General features: G+C 44.4%; 1 protein-coding gene across 1 annotated transcript; it reads right to left on the minus strand.

Annotated features, from left to right (window-relative positions):
- Positions 1 to 99: 99 nt before the first annotated feature.
- LOC147081878 (pepsin A-like) lies at positions 100 to 22,188 on the minus strand. The gene is made up of 9 exons (XM_085980627.1): positions 22,133 to 22,188; positions 20,245 to 20,407; positions 17,432 to 17,549; positions 15,684 to 15,802; positions 9,125 to 9,324; positions 8,496 to 8,615; positions 7,503 to 7,647; positions 6,363 to 6,461; positions 100 to 930 (listed from the first exon to the last, which is right to left on the minus strand). The coding sequence occupies exons 1-9, from the start codon at positions 22,186 to 22,188 to the stop codon at positions 748 to 750; spliced, it is 1,203 nt and encodes a 400-aa protein (XP_085836753.1). The 3' UTR covers positions 100 to 747.
- Positions 22,189 to 25,073: the final 2,885 nt, after the last annotated feature.

The following is a 25,073-nucleotide window of genomic DNA, read 5'->3' on the forward strand; positions in this document are numbered from 1 at the left end:
GTAAACTCCCGCCCGCCATTTCTGCAAATCGGGCAGGTTCTATAGCGAAGGGCAATGCCGTACGCCAATCTACCACCCAAGCCGCGCAGGTGGAAAGTCCCCGCCATGTGCTCGCGTGAAGATCCTTTATCTGCTGCTTTAAGAGTGATTAACACATCTGTTCATAATGGACAGAGTAATTTCATACAAACACATTCATGTGTTTTACTAACACCATACAGTGTGCTTTCCACCCACAAGTCTGGATTCACCACAGAGGCAAATACCTAAAATGGAGATGTCTTTTGACTCTGGAATGGACCATCGCTCATACAATCAATTGCACATAGCAGTGAAAGGTTCAGTCCAATGTTCAGGCAGGTCTTCAATTAGGGTTCAAGGCAAGAGAAAGGAGAAAACAATATTGCAGTGCATCTACAAAGCAGTTTGTCATCCAAGGTTGACTTTGCAAGATTATCAATTTAAAGCACATTTTGATGAGCCATTCATTGGATTTGTAGGTCAGTTTGGTCCAATTTAATTAAAAGATTTCAGTTCATTGACTTTATTCTAGGGATTTTTCTTTGCTGCATCTCATGCAAAATCAGATGAGCTTGAGTACTCTTTAACCAGAGGCTCACCAGGGTTTTATTTGAATTCTTGTTACCTTATGGTCCAGTGCTTCAATCATTGCGGATGATTGAGCAAAGCTTCAAAATGGGATCTGAATGTGCCTTAAATGAATAAATGAAAACTTGGATGATCAAATTAGACAGCTTGGGCAAAGGCCATTCGGTTGTTTCCTCTGTCAAAGATGGAATAGTATGGCCCAATGAAGACATCTCCCAGAATCCAGAGTTCTCCAGAAGAGGATGGAAGATCAAATCCTTCAAATCCACTTAAGCAGCCATCTTGCTCCTGGAAGAAATGCAAAGTGTGAGAGTCAGTTCCCTAGAACTACTTTGTTGCCAATTCTGATTCTTCGGTGTGTATATTAATAAAAAATGAAAAGAATTTCCATGTTTTCCTCTTTAGTGATCACTATGCTATGTTAAATCACAAAATTCACAAAAATGTAAATTCTTTGGTCCATCAGTCTCTCAATCGGTCCACCGATGTGACACAGACACTATTCTACATTACACATTCATGGGTGCAGTACTGACAACACTCAAGAAGTTCGACAGCATCCAGAACAAAGCATTCCACATGATCGACAGGCCATCCAGCACCTTAAACACCCACTCCCTCCATCACCGGCACACCCGGGCTGCGGTGTGTACTATCTACAGGATGCACTGCAGCAACTCACCAACATTGCTTCAACAGCACCTCCCAATCCCGAATCCTCCACCACCTAGAAGGACGAGAGCAGCAGGTGCAAGGGGGAGGGATTCAAATTCCTGGGACATTGGAACCGGTTCTGGGGGAGGTGGGACCAGTACAAACTGGACATTTTACAACTGGGCAGGACCCGGACTGATGTCCTAGGGGGAGTGTTTGCTAGTGCTGTTGGGGAGGGTTTAAACTAAAATGGCAGGGGTTTGGGAACCTGTGCAGGGAGACAGAGGAAAGGGAAACGAGGATAGAAGCAAAAGACAGGAAGGAGAAAAGCAAAAGTGGCAGTCAGATAAATCAAGGGTTTAAATCAAAAATGGCCACAGTAAATAATAATTCTAAAATGTCTAAGAGTGTTAAAAAAACAAACCTGAAGGCTTTGTGTCTTAATGTGAGGAGCATTCGTAATAAGGAAAACTGCTAATGTAACGCCCTTATTTAAAAAGGGCAGTAGACAGAAGGCTGGAAACTAAAGACCGGTTAGCCTAACATCTGTGGTAGGTAAAATATTGGAGTCCATTATTAAGGAGACAGTAACAGGACATTTGGATAATCATAATTTAATAGGACAAAGTCAGCATGGTTTTATGAAGGGGAAGTCATGTTTGACAAATTTGCTGGAATTCTATGAGGAAGTAACATATAGGGTGGATAAAGGGGAACCAGTAGACGTAGTGTATTTAGACTTCCAAAAGGCATTTGACAAGGTGCCACACAAAAGATTATTGCTTAAGATAAAAAAAATCACGGGATTGGGGGTAATATTCTGACATGGATAGAGGATTGGCTATCTAACAGAAGGCAGAGAGTTGGGATAAATGGTTCATTCTCGGACTGGCAATCAGTAACTAGTGGTGTTCCACAGGGGTCAGTGCTGGGTCCCCAACTCTTTACAATCTATATTAACGATTTGGAGGAGGGGACCGAGTGTAACATATCAAAGTTTGCAGATGATACTAAGATGGGAGGGAAAGTAGTGAGTGAGGAGGACATAAAACACCTGCAAGGGGATATAGACAGGCTAAGTAAGTGGGCAGAGATTTGGCAGATGGAATACAATACTGCAAAGTGTGAGGTTATGCACTTCAGCAGGAAAAATCGTAGAGCAAGTTATTATCTTAATGACAAGAAACTGGAATGTACTGAAGTACAAAGGGATCTGGGGGTCCTGGTGCACGAAACTCAAAAGGTTAGTATGCAGGTGCAGCAAGTGATTAAGAAGGCCAATGGAATGTTGGCTTTCATTGCTAGGGGGATAGAATATAAAAATAGGGAGGTATTGCTTCAGTTGTACAAGGTATTGGTGAGACCGCACCTGGAATACTGCATACAGTTTTGGTGTCCATACTTAAGAAAAGACATACTTGCTCTCGAGTCAGTACAAAGAAGGTTCACTCAGTTAATCCCGGGGATGAGGGGATGGACATATGAGGAGAGGTTGAGTAGATTGGGACTCTACTCATTGGAGTTAGGAAGAATGAGAGGCGATCTTATTGAAACATATAAGATTGTGAAGGGGTTGGATCGGGTGGATGCGGGGAGGATGTTCCCGATGATGGGTGAAACTAGAACTAGGGGGCATAGTCTTAGAATAAGGGGCTGCTCTTTCAAAACTGAGATGAGGAGGAACTACTTCACTCAGAGGGTGGTAGGTCCATGGAATATGCTGCCCCAAAAAGCTGTAGAAGCTACATCATTACATAAATTTAAAACAGAAATAGACAGTTTCCTAGAAGTAAAGGGAATAAAGGGTTACGGGGAGCGGGCAGGAATTTGGACATGAGTCTAGGTTCGGATCGGTCATGGCCCTGTGGGTAGCGGAGCGGGCCCAGGGGCCGTGTAGCCTGATCCTGCTCCTATTTCATGTGTCTAATTCTGTTAGATTCAGGAGATGGTTCTGTGATAGTAGATTGGCGGTTCGGATCAGATCAGCCATGATCTTATTGAATGGCGGAGCAGGCTCGAGGGGCCAATTGGCCTACTCCTGCTCCTATTTCTTATGTTCTTATGTTCTTATGTTCTTATGAATTAGCTGCACAAATAGATGTAAATGGATATGATATGATGGGAATTATGGAAACATGGCTCCAGGGTGACCAAGGTTGGGAACTCAACCAGGGGTATTCAATATTCAAGAAAGACAGGCAAATAGGAAAAGGAGGTGGGGTAACATTGCTGGTTAAAGAGGAGATTAACACAATTTTAAGGAAGACTATTGCTCTGATGATGTGGAATCCGTATGAGTAGAGCTGAGAAATACCAAGGGGCAGAAAATGTTAGTGGGAGTTGTATACAGACCCCCAAACAGTAATGCTGAGGTTGGGGATGGCGCTAAATGGGAAATTAGAGATGCGTGCAATAAGGGCACAGGGATTATCATGGGTGACTTTAATCTACATATAGATTGGGTTAACCAAATTAGTAACAATACTGTGAAGGAGGAATTCCTGGCGTGTATACGGGATGGTTTCCTGGACCAATATGTCGAGGATTAGAATTTGTTCATCCCTGTTTGGCATAAAAATAAAACAAAGAAGGTGACTCAACCGTGGCTAACAAGGGAAATTAGGGATAGCACAAGATCCAAGGAGAGGACATATAAATTGGCCAGAAAAAGCAGCAAACCTGAGGATTGGGAGCAGTTTAGGATTCAGCAAAGGAAGGCAAAGGGATTAATTAAGGGGGGGGAAATAGAGTATGAGAGTAAGCTTGTGGGAACATAAAAACTGACTGTAAAAGCTTCTACAGATATGTGAAGAGAAAAAGATTGGTGAAGTCAAGCTTAGGTCCCTTGCAGTCAGGATCAGGGGAATTTATAATGGGGAACAAAGAAATGACATACCAATTAAATACATACTTTGGTTCTGTCTTCACAAAGGAGGACACAAATAACCTCCCAGAGATGTCGGGCAACATAGGGTCGAATGAGAGGGAGGAACTAAATGAAATCAGTATTTGTAGAGAAATGGTGTTAGGGAAATTGACGGGATTAAAGGCCGATAAATCCCCAGGGTCTGATAGTCTACATCCTAGGGTACTTAAGGAAGTGGCCCTAGAAATTGTAGATGCATTGCTAGTCATCTTCCAAAACAGTTTCCATGGATTGGAGGGTGACTAATGTCACCCCACTATTCAAAAAAGGTGGTAGAGAGAAAACGGGGAATTATCGGCATCGACATCGGCAGTGGGGAAAATGCTAGAGTCCATTATAAAAGATGTAATAGCAGAGCAGTTGGAAAACAGTGACAGAATCGGACAAAGTCAACATGGATTTACAAAAGGTAAATCGTGCTTGACTAATCTACTGGAATTTTTTGAGGATGTAACTGGTAGAATAGATAAGGGAGAACTAGTGGAGGTGGTGTATTTTGACTTTCAGAAGGCTTTCGATAAGATCCCGCATAAGAGATTAGCATGAAATTTAAAGCATATTGGATTGCGGGTAAGATACTAACTCGGATAGAGAACTGGTTGGCAGACAGGAAGCAAAGAGTTGGAATAAATGGGTCTTTTTCTGAGTGGCAGGCAGTGACTAGTGGGGTACCGCAGGGATCGTTGCCAGGGCCCCAGCTATTCACAATATATATTAATGATCTAGACGAGGGAACTAGATGCAATATCTCCAAGTATGCAGACAGCACAAAGCTGGGTGGGCGTGTGTGCTGTGAGGAGGATGCTGAGAAACTCCAGTATGATTTGGACAGGTTAGGTGATTAGGCAGATACATGGCAGATGCAGTATAATGTGGATAAATGCGAGGTTATCCACTTTGGTGGCAAAAACAGGAAGACAGATAATTATCTGAACTCAATAGATTGGGAGAAGGGGAAGTGCAACGAGACCTGGGTGTCCTTGTGCACCAGTCGCTGAAGGTAAGCATGCAAGTGCAGCAGGCGGTTAAGAAGGCAAATGGTATGTTGCCCTTCGTAGCGAGAGGATTCGAGTGCAGGAGCAAGGATGTCTTGCTGCAGTTGTACAGGGCCTTGGTGAGACCACACCTTGAGTATTGTGTGCAGTTTTGGTCGCCTTATCTGAGGAAGGATGTTCTTGCCATAGAGGGAGTGCAGCGAAGATTCACCAGACTGATACCTGAGATGGTAGGAATGACGTATGAGGAGAGATTGGGTTGACTGGGCTTATACTCGCTGGAGTTTAGAAGAATGAGAGGGGATCTCATTGAAACTTATAAAATTCTAACAGGACTAGACAGACTAGATGCAGGAAGGATGTTCCCAATGGCGGGGGAATCCACAACCAGGGGTCACAGTCTAAAGATAAGGGGTAAGCCATTTAGGACTGAGATGAGGAGGAATTTCTTCACCCAGAGAGTGGTGAACCTGTGGAATTCTCTACCACAGAAGGCAGTTGAGGCCAACTTATTAAATATATTCAAGAAGGAGTTAGATATTTTTCTTAAGGCTAAAGGGATCAAGGGATATGGGGAGAAAGCAGGGACAGGGTACTGAATTTGGATGATCAGCCATGATCTCATTAAATGGCAGAGCAGGCTCGAGGGGCTGAATGATCTACTCCTGCTCCTATCTTCTATGTTTCTATGTTTTTTGGTCCATGGAACACCATCACTTCCAAGTTCCTTACAAGTCACATACCATTTGGACATGGACATATATCACCATTCCTTCATTGTTGCTGGGTCAAAATCTTGGAACTTCTTTCCTAACAGAATTGTGGGTGTATGTTCACCTCACGGACAGCAGCGATTCATGAAGTTGGCTCACCACCACCTTCTCAAGAGCAACTTGGGATAGGCAATATATGCTGGCCTTGATAGTGACGCCCATATCCAAAGAATGAATAAATAAAACATTAACATCTTCTCTTGCTTTATTAATTGATATGGAAGTTCATTTTTAAACTAAATGTAGTGTAGTTACTCAATCTTACCACTTTGTACATTTTCATTAATTTTCTGCTCATTTTCTTATCTTACAGTTAACTGAGAAGCAATCTTACTGGATACTGAAGTCAGAGAACATAGTCAAACCATTCAAAGTCAGATTTATCGAATTAAAACAAAAACATACCTTGACTGTGTATTCAGATGGAGAAAGGGGATAGTCAATTCCATTGATTGTGTAGACCACATCGGGCATGTTGGACAGATTGTTGCAGTTGATTAAGTACTGTAAAAAGGGTGAAGTATTTAATAATGGTCGTCAGTCGAATGTTCTCAGAGAAGCATTGCAGGAAATACTTGTTAAATAATAAAATCAATGATGTAATCATTGGATGTACAGTTGGTCACGTTTAAAAGCAGCTGTGGCTACATTCCAGCACAAGTGCCAAGATGGTCCCGCGAGGAACCTGCGTCATTGATCCCGGTGGATATTCCGAGGTATGTGGGGAGGTTCCCTGCAACCTAAGAGTGTATGGAGGCCATCTACCTGCCCCCAGAGGCTGTAAAAATGGCTGTTGATTGCTGGGCTTGTGGAAGAAAAACTGTTGGGGGAACACCCCACAAGATGAGAGTTAAAATGCCTCCACTGGCCCCCTTCGTAAGGGGGTCAAATTTAAAAAATATATTTTTACCCTTTCTTTGGGGGTGCAGGCTGCAACCCAGTTCCCTCGGTGGGACTCACATCCACCATTTAGCAGCCTGGTTTCACCAGGTGTCCCGGCATTGATGATCCGTTGGGCCTTTGAGAGGCTGGGTTTACCTGGCACACAGGAACTCCCAGCATTGAGAATCTCCAGCCCTCCTACATCAGTAGTCTTGTTTGGAGCTGGTGTAAGCTCCACCCTTCGCAAGACCCCTGGGAAACCCTAACCCAAAGGCGGGACCAGCCTAATTTGTAGCCCTACAGGCGCTCTTCCACCTGACTTACAGTGGGAGGGCAGTGGAAGCCCCATAGACTCCTGGTTTAACAGGCCTTAAATTTAGTCATTTTGATGGGAGCTAAGCTTGATTCCTGAGATTCTTTTGGATCTTGCAGCTAGCTAGGAAAGTCAGAAACAAGTGCTTCTAAAGGGTGTTCTGTAATACAGAGCAATAGCAGAAGAGAAATGACAATATACGCTACTGATTGATTCAGTTCGCTTTTTAATTTTTTAAGAACAAAACTCTTAAATAAAGCATCACCTTATAAATACTACAAAATGAAAAATATATAACTGCAACCTCCTTTGGTTCATTGTAAAGTCTGATCAGTACCATAGAGGCTTACCTCGCCATAGTTTCCTTCTGTCGCACCAATGTATTGCTGGATCTTGCTGATGGGTCCACGGGGACCAGTGAGCAGAGGAGTACCAGTATCAACAATTGCCTGACAGCCCTCACTGCAGCCCACAACCTGCCCATTGATTGTCACTCTGAAAGAGGAAAAGGTGGTTACAGTTGATTGAATTCTTTCCCTCCCTAAACCTCTCCGCCTCTCTAACTCTCTCTCTCCTTCTTTAAGGCGCTCCTTAAAACATACCTTTTTGACCAAGCTTTTGGTCATCTGCCCGAATACGTCCACATGTGGTTTGATGTCAAATTCTGTTTGATAAAGCTCCTGTAAAGCACCTTGGGACACATTACTACATTAAAGGCGCTATATAAATGCAAGTTGTTGTTGTTAACCCTGAAAGTACGATATTTGTGAAAAACACAAGCAGAGCTGAACCAAAGAGGTGAATCTAAATTTAAATATTCCAATATTGGGTCAGACATTTTCCAGGCATCCTATGGGCATGGGACGTTGGCCCCTGAGAATGGCCTGTTGTGCCCATTTTACCTCTGTTAAAACAGGTGCAACGAGGTCCAATTTGTACTCTCGCACGTCTAATGAGCAGCTGGCCCTATTTCTCGTTCATTACTTTTAATCAGTCAGTTTTAATGGACAGCAAATCATGCAGGATGGATTCTTGGCACATGATTCTCCAAGTACTCCGAGTGTGTGCTCTCGGCGAGCAATGGTCTGCAATAACTTTACCCTTAGATGGATTGAGCCTCTGTTTGCTCAGGCTGGACTTAAACAATGGTTCAATTGTGACCTGGAAGCTATCCTTGAGTTAGCTCGTTCCCTGTGTTTATTCCTGATCATTGAAAGGCGTTGCAGTATTATCACACTAACGCAACTGCTACCCCATTGTATTTAATATTTACACTTGCAATGTTGAGTGCAACTTGATTCTTACAGAATGCGTGCCAATTGTGAAATGGGTCAGTCATTTACCTGTCCAAGCTGATCTGCCAGTAAGTTTGGTGAGTGACGGGCACCCAGTTAACTTGACCTGTAAAGTGGTTTTCATCATATCCACCAAATACCACTTCACTTCCGGACTGACCAGCCTCTCTGTAAAACAATTTAACCAGAATGTTATTGAAATGAGCATAAACAGAGATTCAGATATTCCTGATTAACAATATGTTTTACTGGCTGGCCCAATGTGGCTTCATTAACCAGTGGAAATTAGACCCAAGCCAATATTTTGCGAAATAAATAAGAAAAGAAAACTTGATCCTCACTGTGCTGGTTGGAATGAAATGTTGTTCTTTCCATAATCCCTGAAAGAGATTGCAATTATCCAATTTCCCATCTTGGATCGATAAATCAATTAAAAAATCTAAAGGAGTTGAATTTATCCATTGGGATCCAGTTGGATGTGCTTCGGACTTTGCTAGAAGGTGGAGAGGTCACCTGACATGAAAACAGTTCATCCAGGTGAGAGAACAAACACAAGGAAGGGCGAGAAAAGGCCCATCGGCTTTAAAGAAAGAAGGTTCTGTGGTGGCCTTAAGTAAATACACTATTTTAAGCAGGGAACTATGGAGATGTAAGTATAAGAAGGTAAGAAAACCGACCTGCTCAGGTAAAAAGCAAACATGTCCTGTTCCACCAGGTCATCAGACATCATGTTATCAAACACAGGTGTGGCACTTGATGCTGCAATGCTTGGATAGGCCAATCCGAGAATTCCATCAAACGAAGCGTAGTAGAATGAATTCCCAGGTTCAGACTCACTTAAACCAAATTCCTGCTGACTGATAGCTATGTTCGATACCTAGACAAAAGAAAAAAGCTAACTTGTTATAGTAATCTGTGATTTTATGATTAAAGTTATCCACCAGGTGGTGCTGTAGCCAATGCTGCTGCTAACGTCAGAGATTTGCTTCCTGTTAAGGTCAGAGGTTTGCTTCCTGTCAAGGTCAGCAAAGGTGCAATGCCTGGATGCAAGCCTGCCTGGTTGTTTCGCAGTCATTTAATAAAGTACTCTTATTAATCCTAATACCTCTCCTCTTTGACTCCTTGTCTCACTACATGGATTTATCACATTTGGCGATGAGGTAACTAAAGGACTCTGAATAAAGAAGAAAAGTCTGCCAGGATGTTTAAACAACAGAATTAGGAGCTATGGTTAGCTACCAGCTGGAAGAGAGCATGGCTACCATGGTAGGAACGGTTTCCGCTTTTGATAGTCAAGCACAAACCTGGGAGGAATACTGTGAAGTGTTGGGTTATTTTTTCGAAGCAAATGAAATAAATGATGCCGGAAAAAGGAAAGCCATTCTGCTTAGTTCAGTGGGAAGCCAAACCTACAGTTTGATGAAGAATCTGCTCAGTCCTGAAAAGCCTGGAGACAAATCATTTGTTGAATTAGTGGCCTTGCTAAAAGAACATTTCAACCCTAAGCCTAGTGCGATTGTACAGCGGTTCAAGTTTAATTCAAGGAACAGGAAATAGGAAGAGAGGTAATGGACTATGTAGCGGTGTTGCGTAAATTAGCACAAGATTGCAATTATGGGAACAACCTGAAGGAAATGCTGAGAGATAGGCTAGTTTGCGGAATAATGGATGACTGAATGCAGTGCAGATTATTATCCGAGACTGGGCTTACTTATGAAAAAGCATTGGAACTTGCTCAAGCCTTAGAGACAGCGAACCGAGATGTAAAAGAAATACAGGGTTCAGACAGGGCTAATGCTACACAAGTTGCAGGTCAGGTTGTTGTGCACAGGTTGAACATGCGTCAGAAACCATAACGTGAGCATGTGAAGGCATGTTATAGATGCAAGGGTGATCACCTGGTGAGTGAATGCCGGTTTCTGGAGGAAAAGTGCTACAAGTGTGGGAAACAAGGACAAATAAAATGAGCTTGCAGGGCGAAATCACCTGTGGAGGAATCCAAACCAAAAGGGGGAGGACAGCAAAACCAAGGGAGAGAAGTGAAAAAACATGGAGCACACCACATCACCGGGGAAGCTGAGGAAGAAGAGGACATGTTCATAATGTATGGCATGTTAGAGAACATTCCAAAAGTGGCTCCTATCACATTGCAACTGACAGTAAATGACTCTAAGGTGAACTTTGAAGTGGATACAGGGTGCGGCGTGTCCATAATGAACAAGGCAGAGTACTCAAAATTGTGGAACCATGCAAAAGTTCCAGAGTTAAAGCCTTGCTCCCTGAATCTTAAAACATATACAGGTGAACGAGTAGTGACATTAGGTACAGCTAATGTAACTGTGCAACACAGGGACACAGTGGAACAGCTACCTGTAGTTATAGTATCGGGTACCGGACCAAACCTGTTAGGTCGGGGCTGGATAAAAGAACTTAAATTAGACTGGGGAGCAGTACATCAAATAGATGCGGGCAAACAGTTGACTTTGCAAGAAGTGTTGAGTGAACATGAGAATGTGTTCAAGGAGGAACGTGGCACATTTAATGGCCCCCCAACTAAGATTGATGTAGACAAGGAGGCACCGCCAAGGTTTTTTAAACAATGACCTGTGCCTTATGCCATGAAGCCAAAGGTAGAGGCTGAGCTTGACCGTCTATTGAGAGAGAACATACTGGAGCCAGTGAAATGTTCGGAATGGGCAGCTCCCATAGTATCTGTTTTAAAACCGGACAATTCGGTAAGACTCTGTGGAGACTATAAATTGACAGTCAATCGGGTGTCCAAACTAGAGCAGTATCCGATTCCCAAAACAGAGGATCTCTTTGCAAACCTGACTGGAGGAAAGAAATTCACAAAGTTGGATATGAGTCATGCCTACTTGCAGATTACACTGGATGACAAATCAAAGAAGTATGTCACCATAAATACACACAAGGGCTTGTTTACATATAACCGCTTACCGTTTGGTGTCTCATCTAGTCCAGCTATCTTCCAGAGGACAATCGAAGTTGTACTGCAAGGGATTCCACATGTTTCCATCTATCTGGATGACATTCTGGTGACGGGAAGAACCGTGAAGGAGCATCTGAGCACTCTGAGAGACGTACTACAGAGATTGGAGAGGGTAGGGTTCCGGCTCAAGAGGAGTAAGTGCACTTTCCTGGGGAATGAGGCAGTGTTCCTGGGACACAGAGTGGACACCACCGGGCTCCATCCACTCAAGGAGAAGGTACAAGCACTGCAGGACGCCCCTGCTCCTACAAATGTGGCTGAGTTAAAAGCTTACCTGGGACTGCTGAACTATTATAACAGGTTTTTACCAAACTTGTCAACTGTGTTAGCACCTCTTCACAAACTACTGCACAAGGAGACACAGTAGCAGTGGGGAGAGGAGCAGGGGGTTTCATTTGAACAGTCCAAGAAACTGATGCTGTTGTCGGATGTGCTGGTTCACTACAATGCAGAGAAAGACATCATTCTCTCTTGTGATGCTTCACCTTACGGGGTGGGGGCAGTTCTTTCACACTGCATGGAAGATGGAACTGAAAGACCAATAGGGTTTATGTCCCGAACTCTAACACCAGCGGATAAAAACTATTCCCAGTTAGACAAAGAGGGGTTAGCAGTAATGTTTGGGTTACAGAGGTTCCACAAGTACATATATGGCAGGAAGTTCACCATATGCACCGATCATAAACCTCTTCTCTCTCTTTTCAATGAAATGAAAGCAGTTCCACAGATGGTGTCACCCCAGATCCAGAGGTAGACAGTGACGTTGAGGGCATATGAGTATGTCATCGTCTACAAGGCGGGCAAGTACCATGGGAACGCAGATGCCTTGAGCCGTCTTCCACTGCCAGGCACACCTATCCGTGCAGCTCCAGAGGACAGATTTTTGATGTTGGAGGACACTGACACGGCACTTGTGACTGCAGAGCAAGTAAGAACATGGACAGGTAAAGATCCAGTACTGTCTAGAGTTCAAGAATATGTGGTATGGGGATGGCCGCAGCATCCGGAAGGGGCTGACTTCACACCCTACAGTGTCAGGAAAACAGAGCTGAGTGTGCAGGATGTGTGTTGTGGGGAGCACGAGTAATTATTCCACAGCCAGCACGACAGTCTACCCTAGAGCAACTACATCAGTGTCATCCTGGGGTCTCGCATATGAAAGCCTTGGCTAGGAGTTATTTGTGGTGGCCAAAGCTAGATGAGGAGATAGAAAATCTAGTCAAGACATGCAGCACTTGTCAGGAACACCAGAAGGCACCAGCAGCGGCTCTCTCCACCCCTGGGAGTGGCCAGATAAACCATGGAGAAGATTGCACTTAGATTATGCGGGTCCATTCATGGGGAAGATGTTCCTCATAATCATTGATGCATATTCCAAATGGATGGATGTTTATCCTGTAAATTCTGCTTCCGCCACTAATACTATAGACTGCCTGCGTCGGAGTTTCAGTAATCAAGGGCTACCGGAGATCGTGGTGAGTGACAATGCCACTTGTTTTGTGAGTACAGAGACAAAAGAGTTCTTGAGAAAAAATGGCATAGTGCAGGTGACCTCGGCTCCACATCATCCGTCCCCGAATGGACTTGCAGAGAGAGCCATACAAACATTTAAGGAGATGATGAAAAAAAGTGCAGAAGGGAGTTTAGCAGCCAAAGTGTCACGGGTTCTGTTCAGCTACAGAATAACACCTCAATCCACCACAGGACTCTCTCCTGCTGAAATGTTATTAGGTCATAGACTACGCTCCACTCTTGACCTTGTCCACCCAGACCTAAAAAGGAAAATGGAAAACAGACAAAACAAACAAAAAGAGAACCATGACAAAAGAACAAAGAGCCGAAGTTTTGGAGAAGGAGATGCGGTCCTTACCAGGAATATCAGTTATGGACCAAAGTGGATTCCTGGCTTCATCGACTCAATGACAGGTCCAGTATCATAGAAGGTCATGTTGGGAGATGGTAGGGTAGTATGCAGACATGTAGGTCAGATACTTCCCAGACAAGGGGAAATTGAAATGAAGGTTCCAGATGCAATGACTGAAGACAGGGTTGCCCCCAGTTATCAAAGTGCATCTGTGGTGCCACCACCAGGGACAGAGACAATTCCACAGGAACCTATTCGTCAAGAGGAAACCATCGTTGCAGAGTCAGATACTCTGAGCACTGCTCAGGAGCAGCTGGTGGCTTCACCACAAACAAGCAGGGACTTTACTGTTAGACGTTCACAAAGGGCTCGCAAGCCACCAGATAGATTGATACTGAACTGTTAGATTCGTCAAGTATGGAACATGATGAATGGAGACTCCTTATGTGACCCTCAGGAATGGTTGTTTGTTAAGAAATTCATACTGAAATCTTAAGGGGGGAGGGATACAGTAATCTGGGATGTTATGATTAAGGTTATCCACCAGGTGGTGCTGTAGCCAATGCTGCTGCTAAGGTCAGAGGTTTGCTTCCTGTTAAGGTCAGAGGTTTGCTTCCTGTCAAGGTCAGCAAAGGTGCAATGCCTGGATGCAAGCCTGTCTGGTTGTTTCGCAGTCGTTTAATAAAGTACTCTTATTAATCCTAATACCTCTCCTCTTCGAGTCCTTGTCTCACTACATGAATTTATCACACTTGTTCTGAAGAATTATTGTACTGAGAGTCATCAACAAACACATTAGCGCATTCTTATCCAGCTCACACATTACTTACATGTTACGACAAAATGTTTGTTGTTCATCGGGCTGATACTTTACCAAATAACAAAATTCAGTATTGACAGTTTAGAACACAACATCAGAATTAGGAGCAGGAGTAGGCCATACGACCCCTTGGGCCCACTCCGCCATTCAATAAGATCCCCATATCTCTTGATTCCTCTAGAGTCCAAAAATCTATCTGACTGCGCCTTCAATATACTCAACAATTCAGCATCCACAGCCCTTTGAGGTAGAGAGTTTCAAAGATTCACAACCTCTGAGTGAAAAAATTCCTCCTCATCTCAGTCTTAAATGGCCAACCCCTTATCTTGAGACTATGCCCCTTAGTTCTAGACTCTCCCGTCAGAGAAAACAACCTCTGTCAATCCCCCTCAGAGTCTTATATGTTTCGATGAGATCATCTCTCATTCTTCTAAACTCCAGAGAGTATAGGCCCAATCTAATCAATCTCTCCTCATAGGACAATCCTCTCATCCCAGGAATCAATCTAGCTTTATTGATACAGGGTTCTGAAAATCCACAGCTGTTCCTGAGCACTCCTGACCTCACAAGAACCTGGCGTATCATTGGCTGTGGTTTCACTGACCTGGTCAGAGGTCAGCAATAGTGCGTATTGGCCCCATTTGGGGTCCAGGGTGAGGTTGTGACCCGGACCCCTGAAGATTTGAGAATATATTTCTTTTCACTGTTGATAGCAACTTCCAAGTATATTGAAATCCTCCTGTCGTTTTTCCTGTTCAGCTTTGGAGTCTACGACATTCGTTAGCTTTGTATCATTGGCAATTTCAGAAATATTAAAAGTGAACGGCCAATGATTTTTAGTTCTTTGTTGTAGGACATGTTACTGCTGAACGATAAGGAATGGTCATAATGCTTGACTTTAATTTAAAAAATGAGACAGTAGGAACACTACATTTCTAAATATCTTTGATTGAATTCTATTCATTTATATGAACCTATAAATTAGCCTAAAAAGTATAAGTCCCATTGACATATTGACTCCTGTTACCATGCTGAAGCCCTTCACCCAACAACAACAGCAATTCACATTTATATAGCGCCTTTAATGCAGTACAAATTCCCAAGGGGCTTCACAGGAACGTTATCAGACAAAATTTCACACCGAGCCATATAAGGAGATATTCGGACAGATGACCAAATGCTCGGTGAAAGAGGTAGGTTTTAAGGAGCATATTAAAGGGGGAGAGAGAGGTAGAGAGGCGGAGAGGTTTAGGGAGGGAATTCCTGAGCTTAGGGCCTAGGCAACAGAAAGCATGGCCACCAATGGTGGGGTGAAGGAAATCGGTGATGCAGAAGAGGCCTCTAACATTACAAAGCCCCCTATTGGCTTGTTGCAACATGATCTATTCAACTAACCAATACTCTATGCCTGCATTTGAAGAATGTATTGGATCTGATAGTAGGAGATATTAATATTCAGGGAACTCTGACTTGAATGGGCAATTTAAGAATTTTGACATTGTTTTGTCATAACGTTGTTAGTAAAAGTTACATTATACTTACAGTAACTGTGTCATAGCCCAGGACCCCAGCCATACTGCCTCCACCATACCGAATGGAGAGCGGTTGGTTTCTTGTCTGATATGTTGAGGACTTGCTTGGTGAATATCTCTTGTGGTTCACTGCAAAAATAGTACATGCTTCATAACACTTAATTTAATGGTTTCGTTGTTTTATTCCACTACTGAGTTAAGGATAGATCTTACCAAAAATATTCTTTCTAATTCTTTATTTGTAGCCCCATTTGTTTCTGTTGAATTTTGCGCTCATTTAGGTGAGGGATGTTGGTGCTGGCTATTGAACCACTTTACATATCAGACAACTAGCAGTAGCATCAAGAGCTCACAAGGTCAAGTACAGCATGGGTTAGATGTAGAGGAAAGCTACCTTTGTGCTGTCCCAACAATGGGCCTCTGCTGTAACACACCAATGTAATATTTTCCGTTTCTCCGTACAACCATCGTATGGCTTCTCTGAGTCAGATTGCCAGTTCGTGTCACAGTAGGACACAGTTCATGTCCTGTGGGCCCATGATCATGAGGAACTCGGTTACGACGGCCCAAGTTGATTTTATGTAGGAGACCTTTGGCCCATCAACGCGAAAAAAAAAAGAAAGACTTGTATTTCTATAGCACCTTTCACAGCCTCAGGACGTCCCAAAGTGCTCTACAGCCAATGAAGTACTTTTGAAGTGTAGTCACTGTTGTAATGTAGGATACACTGCAGCCAAATTGCGCACAGCAAGCTCCCACAATCAGCAACATGATAATCACCCGATAATCTGTTTTAGTGATATTGAATAATGGTTAAATATTGGTTAGGACAGCGGGGTGAGCTCCCCAGCTCTTCTTTGAAATAGTGCCATGGGATTTATTATGTCCACCTGAGAGAGCAAATGTGGCCTCGATTTAACGTCTCACCTGAAAGATGGCACACTCTGACAGTGCAGCACTCCCTCAGTACTGCACTGGAGTGTCAGCCTAGATTTTGGTGTTTAAGTCTCTGGATTGGGACTATGAACCCACAACCTTCTGACTCAGAAGGACGAGTGTGCTACCAACTGAGCCATGGCTGACGCAGTATGGGCTGGATTTAAGCCCAATTCTCTGAGTGAAAGGCCAGTGCACTACATTGTCCCAGAGCACCTTTTTCTGGCATTATTTTCTTTTATTAAGCATCCTTCCTAACTGGCATGACACTGTAGTAATGTGATTAAATTCCATTATCCAATTATCTCACAAACTCATCGAACAGAAATCATAACCGTGTGTGTTTTAATTAGCGTAAGTAGTCAGTTGGTTATATGGCTTTAATTTACAGCATTGATGATTACTATATAGATTAAAAGTTTGACCTAATTGGTTTTACATTTGCTAAATGGGATCAACTTTTAGGAGTATGTTTTGTGCTGGTGGCACTTGTACATCGACTGCCACTGTCCCTGTCGACAAATGTGGGCTTCTGTAAGTCAAATCTTTGAAGAAACAAAGCACCAGGCCTCACAACTCTAACAAATGTATTTTCATATACATTGACACATTGAATCAATTGGCTGTATTTTCAGAAGGTCTGGATCCACCAAATACTTTTACCCTTAACGCTCTTAGCCACCTTCTGTAAGTTTATGTGTCCTTTAATTGGTGATCAATTGATTGTGCCCTTGGAACACTTTCCCAATCAATGCCCAGATCACTCAGTGGAAAATGCCAACGAAATCTTGGGAAGTCTAATAACTGTTTACGTATACTTACTGCATACTTGGCTGTTACAGTAAACTGATGTAACCCAAAGGTTGGAGGAGCCAGTATCAAAGAGGACGGTGAAGCTCTGTGGTGGGGTTCCAATGCTGATTGCTCCAAAATAATACATCTGTCAGAATATTTTATAGATCAAACAAGGTAAGTTAAAATTTACCAAGTGTTACCGTACTAAATTTCAGTGCATATAGACACACACTGAGGCAGATATTCATGTTCCTGTGCTCAGGTGTATTGGACTGTCTAGGCGCAGCTCATAGAAGCAAATTAGGTTGGAAGGAGCATGTGCCTGTATAGGAGTTTGCCCGATTTTCCTCCCCACACTGCACCCCTGCAAACCAGTGCACCTCGTCACAGGAACAGAAAGACCTGTATGATTGAGAACAAAGGGTGTTTTGGACTAACCCTAACCCTAACCCTAACCCTAGATGTTGTTACAAGCACAGCATCAGTTTTCACTTGTACACCAACAACACGTATCTCTCTGGCACCACTCTCATCTTCAGGCTGTTGCTGTCTTGTGTGACTGCTCGCCGCACCATCAAGTCTTGGATTTGGGTTGTGGTCGGCTTTGACCAGACTTTCTTATCCCAAGTGGTTATCACCAAGACTGCTCATGTTGCTCACTTCACCCTACCTCTCTCGCATCGGTACAAAATCCCTAATCCATGCCTTCATCACCTCAGGTATCGATTTCTCAAATGCATCCCCTCCTCCAATCTTCACAAGCTTCAGTTAGTTCACCGCTCTGTGGTCGAGTTTTTGCTCCAAAGTTCCTGAGTGCTCATCACTCCTGTCCTTGTCACTGTTACCCTGCCTCCCAGCTTGTTGGCTCCCTCATCCTCATTTTCAAATCCCTTCAGTCACACTGCACTTTATCCGAGTGATCTTCTCCAGTCGTATATCCCAGCCCACAAACTCCACTCCTGGAGAGAGTGAAGAACGAGCTCTACTTTAGAGTTCAAATCCATCCGGCCTCCGACTCAAACCACCCAGGCGGGAACGCCGCCTGTTCCCACCGACCTCTTGCCAAGAGTTACAATCAGCCCTGAAAACTCTTCTTTCACTCACTTTGCTCCTGTTTTCTGATGTTCTCTCCACAAACTACTTCACCTCACTACCCCTCTCCCCCCATTCAAAGACTACCGAAAGGCTTAGCTGCCCCATTGTGTTTCTTGACCCCCTGCTTGATCTTTGCTGTTTCCCCGCTCCCAAAATTATTCATAGATGTTCTTCTACATCAGGGGTGCTATATAAATGCAAATTGTTGTAACTGCATTGATTTTCCTTTCTTGAGAAAATTTTACAGATCTAGATTAATGCACACCTATCTCGTAGAAACAGAATGCCTTGCAGCTGAAATTAAAAACATCTTACCTACTCTTATTTTCTTCAGGAATATTTCAATGCTAAATATAATTTCTAATTATATTAATGTAGTATATTGTCCATCAAGTCACATAACCTAGACTCTGTGATCCTGGAGATCTAGGGCAGGATTTTCAATGGGCCGTGAAGGCGGGATTGGAGGCGTGTGGGGGGTTAAATTCCCGAAATCGGGGGCACGAACCCATCCCACCCCCAACCCACCTCCTTGCCAGTTTCAAAGGAGGCAGGTACCTGACCCGCACTGGGACCCACCTCCCCGAGGCGGGAAGGGGATTAGTGCCAATTAACTGCCTGTTAACAGGTAGTTAACAGGCAGTTTTTAGCCTAATCCCTATTTTCATTGTTGAAATGTGTGATTCCCAATGGCTGCAAACCATGCCAATTTACCGAGGCGGGCCGTCGGGATGAAGGGCTTGGAGGGGTCGAGATGTCCGGTGTTCAGGTGAGTGATGGGTGCAGGAGTGCAGAGGTAAGTGTGTTTGGTCTGTTTAAAGTGTTTATAGAAGTTTTACTTACATTTACATACCTTTACAGCTTTCCTTCCCTCAGGTCTCGGCAGTCCCTCATCTCACCGGCACAGAAAGCAGAATGGCCGCGATCTGTCAAAAGTTCCAGCATTCAGCTTTCTGTTCCGGGGAGATCTCTAAATCATCCTGACAGGAAGGAATTAACTTGGAGTACAGATTGTCAGTGTTTGACAGCTTCAAACAGCTGTGAAACGCTGATATTTCATCTGTCAAATGGTCTTGACAGATGAAATATCAATCTGTGACGTCACCTGTTGCCGGGTGGCCTTTAATTGGCCTGCGGAGCCCGCTGGGCGGACTCAACAAGGTCAATCAAGTCATTATCGTGTGGGTTGGCTAGAACTTGATGGAGGCGGGACTACAACCCTGAAAGTTGTAATCCCCCCTCCTACCCGACTCCTCAATGAAAATCCAGCCCTGTGATTCTGGAGATCTACTCTTTAATAACACATTCCTTGAATAACACAAGGGGTGGGGGGCTAATGATAACATTGGGCGATAGTGTATAATGGGGGAAATCAGATCAGCCCATTGTTCAGCTGCCCTGATTTTAATTTCCATTGACTTCAGTGGAAGCCAAAATTGGGAGAGGTGTATAATGGGTGGCCAGTCCCATATCGCCTGTTTTACATTACCTCCCAAAGTCAAAATTAACCCCATGCGTCCAATAACCGGTGCAAAGCTATGGAGGTCTACTGCAATAAATACAACTGACATGGAACTTGAGGGTAAATTCACCAATGCTGCACTCCCAGTGGTGCACCGTGCTCAGAAGATAGGGCTGCTACTTTGCAGCATTGGATCTCTAAGTTTCCTTCGACCTCAACTCTCCACCGGGATCAGTGAAGTTGCCCTTAAAGTTCCTCAGCAAAAATGACAGCGATTACTTACATCGAAATAGTTTCTAAGTGGCTCGCCTGAAGCCAGGGACTGGCTGTTGAAGAGTCCTGCATATTTGGAGTATGGATTGCGTGGGTGATTCTTCAGAAATTCCCCAAGTAACCCACGTTCTTCAAGAGCCTTACGGGTAGATTTACCTTTTATCAAGGGAACTCTGTGAAGATAAACATGACACACAGTAGGGGATGAATCAAAGTTGTGAGCAACATGTCCTAGTCTTTTAATTAAACTCTGCAGATTGCGGGACTAGCATTGTAACAATGGTTCAAAATTAGGTCAATCAGAGATACAAAAACCTACTTCAAAACAGCAGCTGCTTGAACGTTAATTGAAATAGGTGTAGAAAGAAAAAAGAAAAGGAACTTGGGGCCTCGATTTTAACTTGTGGAGGGATCGGTGAATTGGGCTGGGGGAATCCGGGGAGCACGACAAACCCGCATGCATAGGCCTGGAGAGATTTTAACCCCCGGGCTCATTTCTTTATTCAGACTCGTACTGCCGCTCAAACCCGGCAGGAATCACTGCCTGGCCAGCAGGCGGGAGCAGGAATTCGGGCAGCAAGAGGCCGTGGCCGGGGACACGCGGGAACGGTCCTCCGACAGCCGGTTAAATGGTGAGGCGGTGAGGCGGTGTGGCGAGTGGGGGTAGGCGGTCCAGTGGTGGTCGCAATCAGGGGAAGAGGGGCGGGGAAGCCCAGGGCAAGGGAGGCTCAAGGTTTATTTGTGGGGCTCGGAAGAGCAATCCTGCTCCTGGCCCACATGGAAACTTTACACTGAAAGGTAAGAACTTACCTTGCCTGGGCCTCTTCTGGCCCTCGATCCAGCCCTCAGCAGGTTTGTTCTGGCGGGAAAGTCACCAGTGCTCCCCGGCTCAGGCCTCAGGTTAAAATCGCAGATCGGGGCACCGATGATGTCATCAGGACCCAATATGCATATTTTAAGAGGACCCCAGCGGATACAGGAGGGTGTCCTTGCCGCCTGCAATTTAAAATGACATTGGGTCAGATTGGGCTGGGAACGAAGTGGGTAGGTTCTCCGCTCCATTTTAACAGCCCCCCACCACTCAGTTTCCGCCAGGCTGGAGGGAGGAGTTAAAATCGAGGCCCTTGTGTTTATGTAATGCTTTTGAACTTTACTCAGAAATATCCCAAAGCAGTTCACTAGGAGTGAATTGGTTTGTGAAGCGCCATCACTGTTATTAATTATTACACTGTTGTTAAGCAAACACAAGTCATTCTGCACACAGCAAAGTCCCTCAAACAGCAATGAGAAAAATAAACAGTCAACCTGTTTTTGATGCTGATGATCGAAGGAAAATTACCACGAGAACTCACTGCCAGGACACCATATTGCCCATTTTATCATGTTAAAGGTGCAACCTCTTGTTGCATACGTCGGTTGCAACTCACGGATACAAGGAAATGATGGACTATTTTAGATTGTACTATAAAAATTATGCAATCCTGTATTAATAGGTTTTCAGAATCTACTCCAAGGTAAAGTATAGAAAGTTTGGATTGGGCAAGAAAACATCAAAAGCTTAAGTTGCTCAAATGCAAGTCATAAGGCTCAACATGACTGGGGACGGTTTTGATAATTTAGCGCAGATGCTATATTGATCTCTGTAATATGCTTGGAAGGAGATGGTCAGAAGCAGGTAAATAATTAGTAGATAGAGGTATGTTAATAAATGTACGTTGAATTATCTCATGGAACATGACGACGATGGAAGAAATATTTCATGTGCAAATGTTTAAAAGGAAAGAGAACTTAAAACTATCTCCTACTGATCCTGTTAGAGAGAAACTGCAGTACAAAGAAACACTACACAAGAATGGAAATTTAGATACATAGATACAGATAAAATGATCATTTCCTGCCTGATTAAACACTCAGAAAGCTGAATGCAAGCGAGTGCAATGAGTAGCCACTTCATCTTGTCCGGCACTTCTCAGGACGTTGGTCAGATTTGCGAAATGTCTGGCTACTTTTATACAGGTCTGTACCAACCAGTTCTACTGTCCATAAAGTCAAATGATGTAGGTCATCAAAAAAAATCACGTTTGTATCGTCCTTGTGGAAGGACACACTCGGACTATAGGTGTTATTTAATAGTTATCAGCTGATATTTTTGACAATCAAACATTTTACATGTCAAGTTTAAGAACTTAGACCTGATAAGAGAACCACATGCATATTTGTTAAAGAAGATAAGATTTGGTTCTTGCGGTTGAACTTGCGTTATAGTTGATCAAATGTAAGTGTTTAGCTCTTTGAGGACAGTATGATTATAGAAACCTAGAGCATGTTTCAGGGGTAAGGAACGCATGCGGCACATTGTTGCTTTATATGAGATCTCAAGCTCAGGGGAAACTCATTTATTTTGCTTTCTCTGAATTACCTAAAACTTTCAAACTAAGGTCACACAAGGAACCTGGAAGCTGAGGGAGTACGTGGCCAAATCCTAGATTTTATCTGGGCTGTGTAGCAGCCTTAGGATCTACTTAAGGATAGATGGGAGACTAAATGAGCCCATCTCAAAAGTGGAGCGAGGCAAAGTTGTCCACGGTCGCACATTCTGTACAGTGTCTTAACCAATGACACGTTAGATGACATTTAATGGAAATGTCTGTGTCAAAGAATATTTGGCGTTTATTTTCTCAGCTGGTGTGTGCGTGCTAAGCCATTGTAGCAGAGCCTATTCTCCAATCATCTTGGATCCCCTTGCCATTGGACCAAGACCTTGCTCTGTCAAGCCCGTGTGGTAGCTGGTGTGCAACGGCCACCCCACGTTGAAAGAATTCACGAACAGGTATCTTTCATCTTTTAAAATGAATTTCTGGACCTGGAACGTCAGGACCTTCTTGGACAACCCCAACAGTGACAGACCGGAATGCCGTACTGCTACCGTTGCCCAGGAGCTCAGATGTTTCAACATTGACATCACCGTCCTAAGTGAGACCTGGCAGGCAGGGGAAGGCCAGCTCAAGGAGCACGGTGGTGGCTACACTTTCTTCTGGAAAGGCAAACCTGAAGAAGAACGCCGCCTCCAGGGGGTAGGCTTCGCCATAAAAAATGAACTATTTGGGCATCTCAGAGACTCTCCTAGTGGGGTAAACTAGTGCCTCATGAATCTTCGGCTCATCTTAGCCCGGTACCAGTGCACTACTGTCATCAGTGCGTACGCCCCAACATTGGAAGCCACAGACGAAACGAAAGAAGAAGTCTAGTCCAGCCTCAAACAATCCCTGTCCCGAGTCCCAACAGGCAACAAGCTTATCCGCCTTGGCAACTTTAACCCCAGAGTTGGAAAGGGAGGTGTGATCGGCAGAGAGCGGGTAGGGAAAGCCAACTCCAACGGTACCCTCCTCCTGTCGAAATGCTTAGAACATGGCATTTTCATAACCAACACCTTGCTCCATCAGAGAGACAAGTATAAGACTTCATGGCAGCACCGTCGCTCCAAGCACTGGCATCTGCTGGACTACGTCATCGTCCGAGCGATATACCTCAAGGACATCCGCATCATCTGCGCCATGACAGGAGCTGACGACTGCTGGACAGACCACCGCCTAATCCGCTCTGTCATCTCCATCAATGTAGCCCCAAAACAGCGGCGGCAACAGAAACAATGCCGCAGGAAAATCAACGCTGGAGCACTCAAAGACCGCGCTAAGAAGGCCCTATTCAATCTGTGCCTCACAAACAACCTGACGACTCCCAGTGATGCAGAGACACAGAGTGCCCACAGCGCCTGGTCTGCACTCAAGGCCTCCATAATCAGCACATGTGAAGAGACGCTCGGTCACTCAACCAGGAATCACCAAGACTGGTTCGACGAGAAAGACCAGGAGATCCAGGAGCTAATAAGCCGCAAGCGCAAAGCATTCCTGATCTGGAAACAGCAACACATCTTGAGAGCAAGAAAGCAGCTCTACAGATGCCTGAAGGCCGAGGTCCAACAAAAAACTTGCAACCTAAACAACAGGTGGTGGCTGGTGAAAGCACAGGAGATCCAGCAGCAAGCCGACAACCACGACACGCGTGGATTCTTTAGCGCAGTCAAGACCATCTACAGCCCAAGCACCCAAGGTCCTACCCCACTGTGGGCCAAGAACGGAGAGGTACTCATCAAGGACAGAGAGGCAGTCAGTGCCCGCCGGAAGGAGCACTTTGAAGATCTCCATAACCGAGAATCTGTTTTCGACGCGAGCATCCACAACTCCATCCCGCAGCATTCTACCTGCCACCATCTCAGCATAACCCCAGCCCAGCATGAGGTTGAAAAGGCCATCCGACAACTGCAGAACAAAAGGCCTCAGGAGCAGATGGAATCCCTGCCAAGGCACTAAAGCATGGCGGAGAAGCGCTACTGGCGTGAATTCATGAAATCATTTCTCTTATCTGGTAGGAGGACAGCATGCCAGGGGATCTCAGAGATGAAGTAATTGTGACCATCTTCAAGAAAGGTGACAAGTCCGATTGTGGTAATTACAGAAGAGTTTCCCTGCTGTCTGCCACAGGGACAGTCATCACAAGAATCCTCCTCAATCGCCTTCTCCCAGTGCCAAAGAGCTACTCCCAGAGTGGCAATGCGGATTATGCCCACTAAGGGGCACAATGGACATGATCTTCACCGCACGTCAATTGCAAGAGAAATGCAGGGAACAGCACCAACTGCTGTACATGACCTTCTTTGATCTCACAAAGGCCTTCGACACTGTCAACCGTGAGGGATTATGGAGTGTCATCCACAAATTCGGCTGCCCTCAAAAGTTTGCTTCACGATGACATGCAAGCCATGATCCTAGCCAACGGTTC

This window comes from Somniosus microcephalus, unplaced genomic scaffold (genome assembly GCF_052327205.1).
Source record: "Somniosus microcephalus isolate GS21.2 unplaced genomic scaffold, FLI_Smic_1.0 scaffold321, whole genome shotgun sequence".
In the NCBI taxonomy this organism is placed as follows: domain Eukaryota; kingdom Metazoa; phylum Chordata; class Chondrichthyes; order Squaliformes; family Somniosidae; genus Somniosus; species Somniosus microcephalus.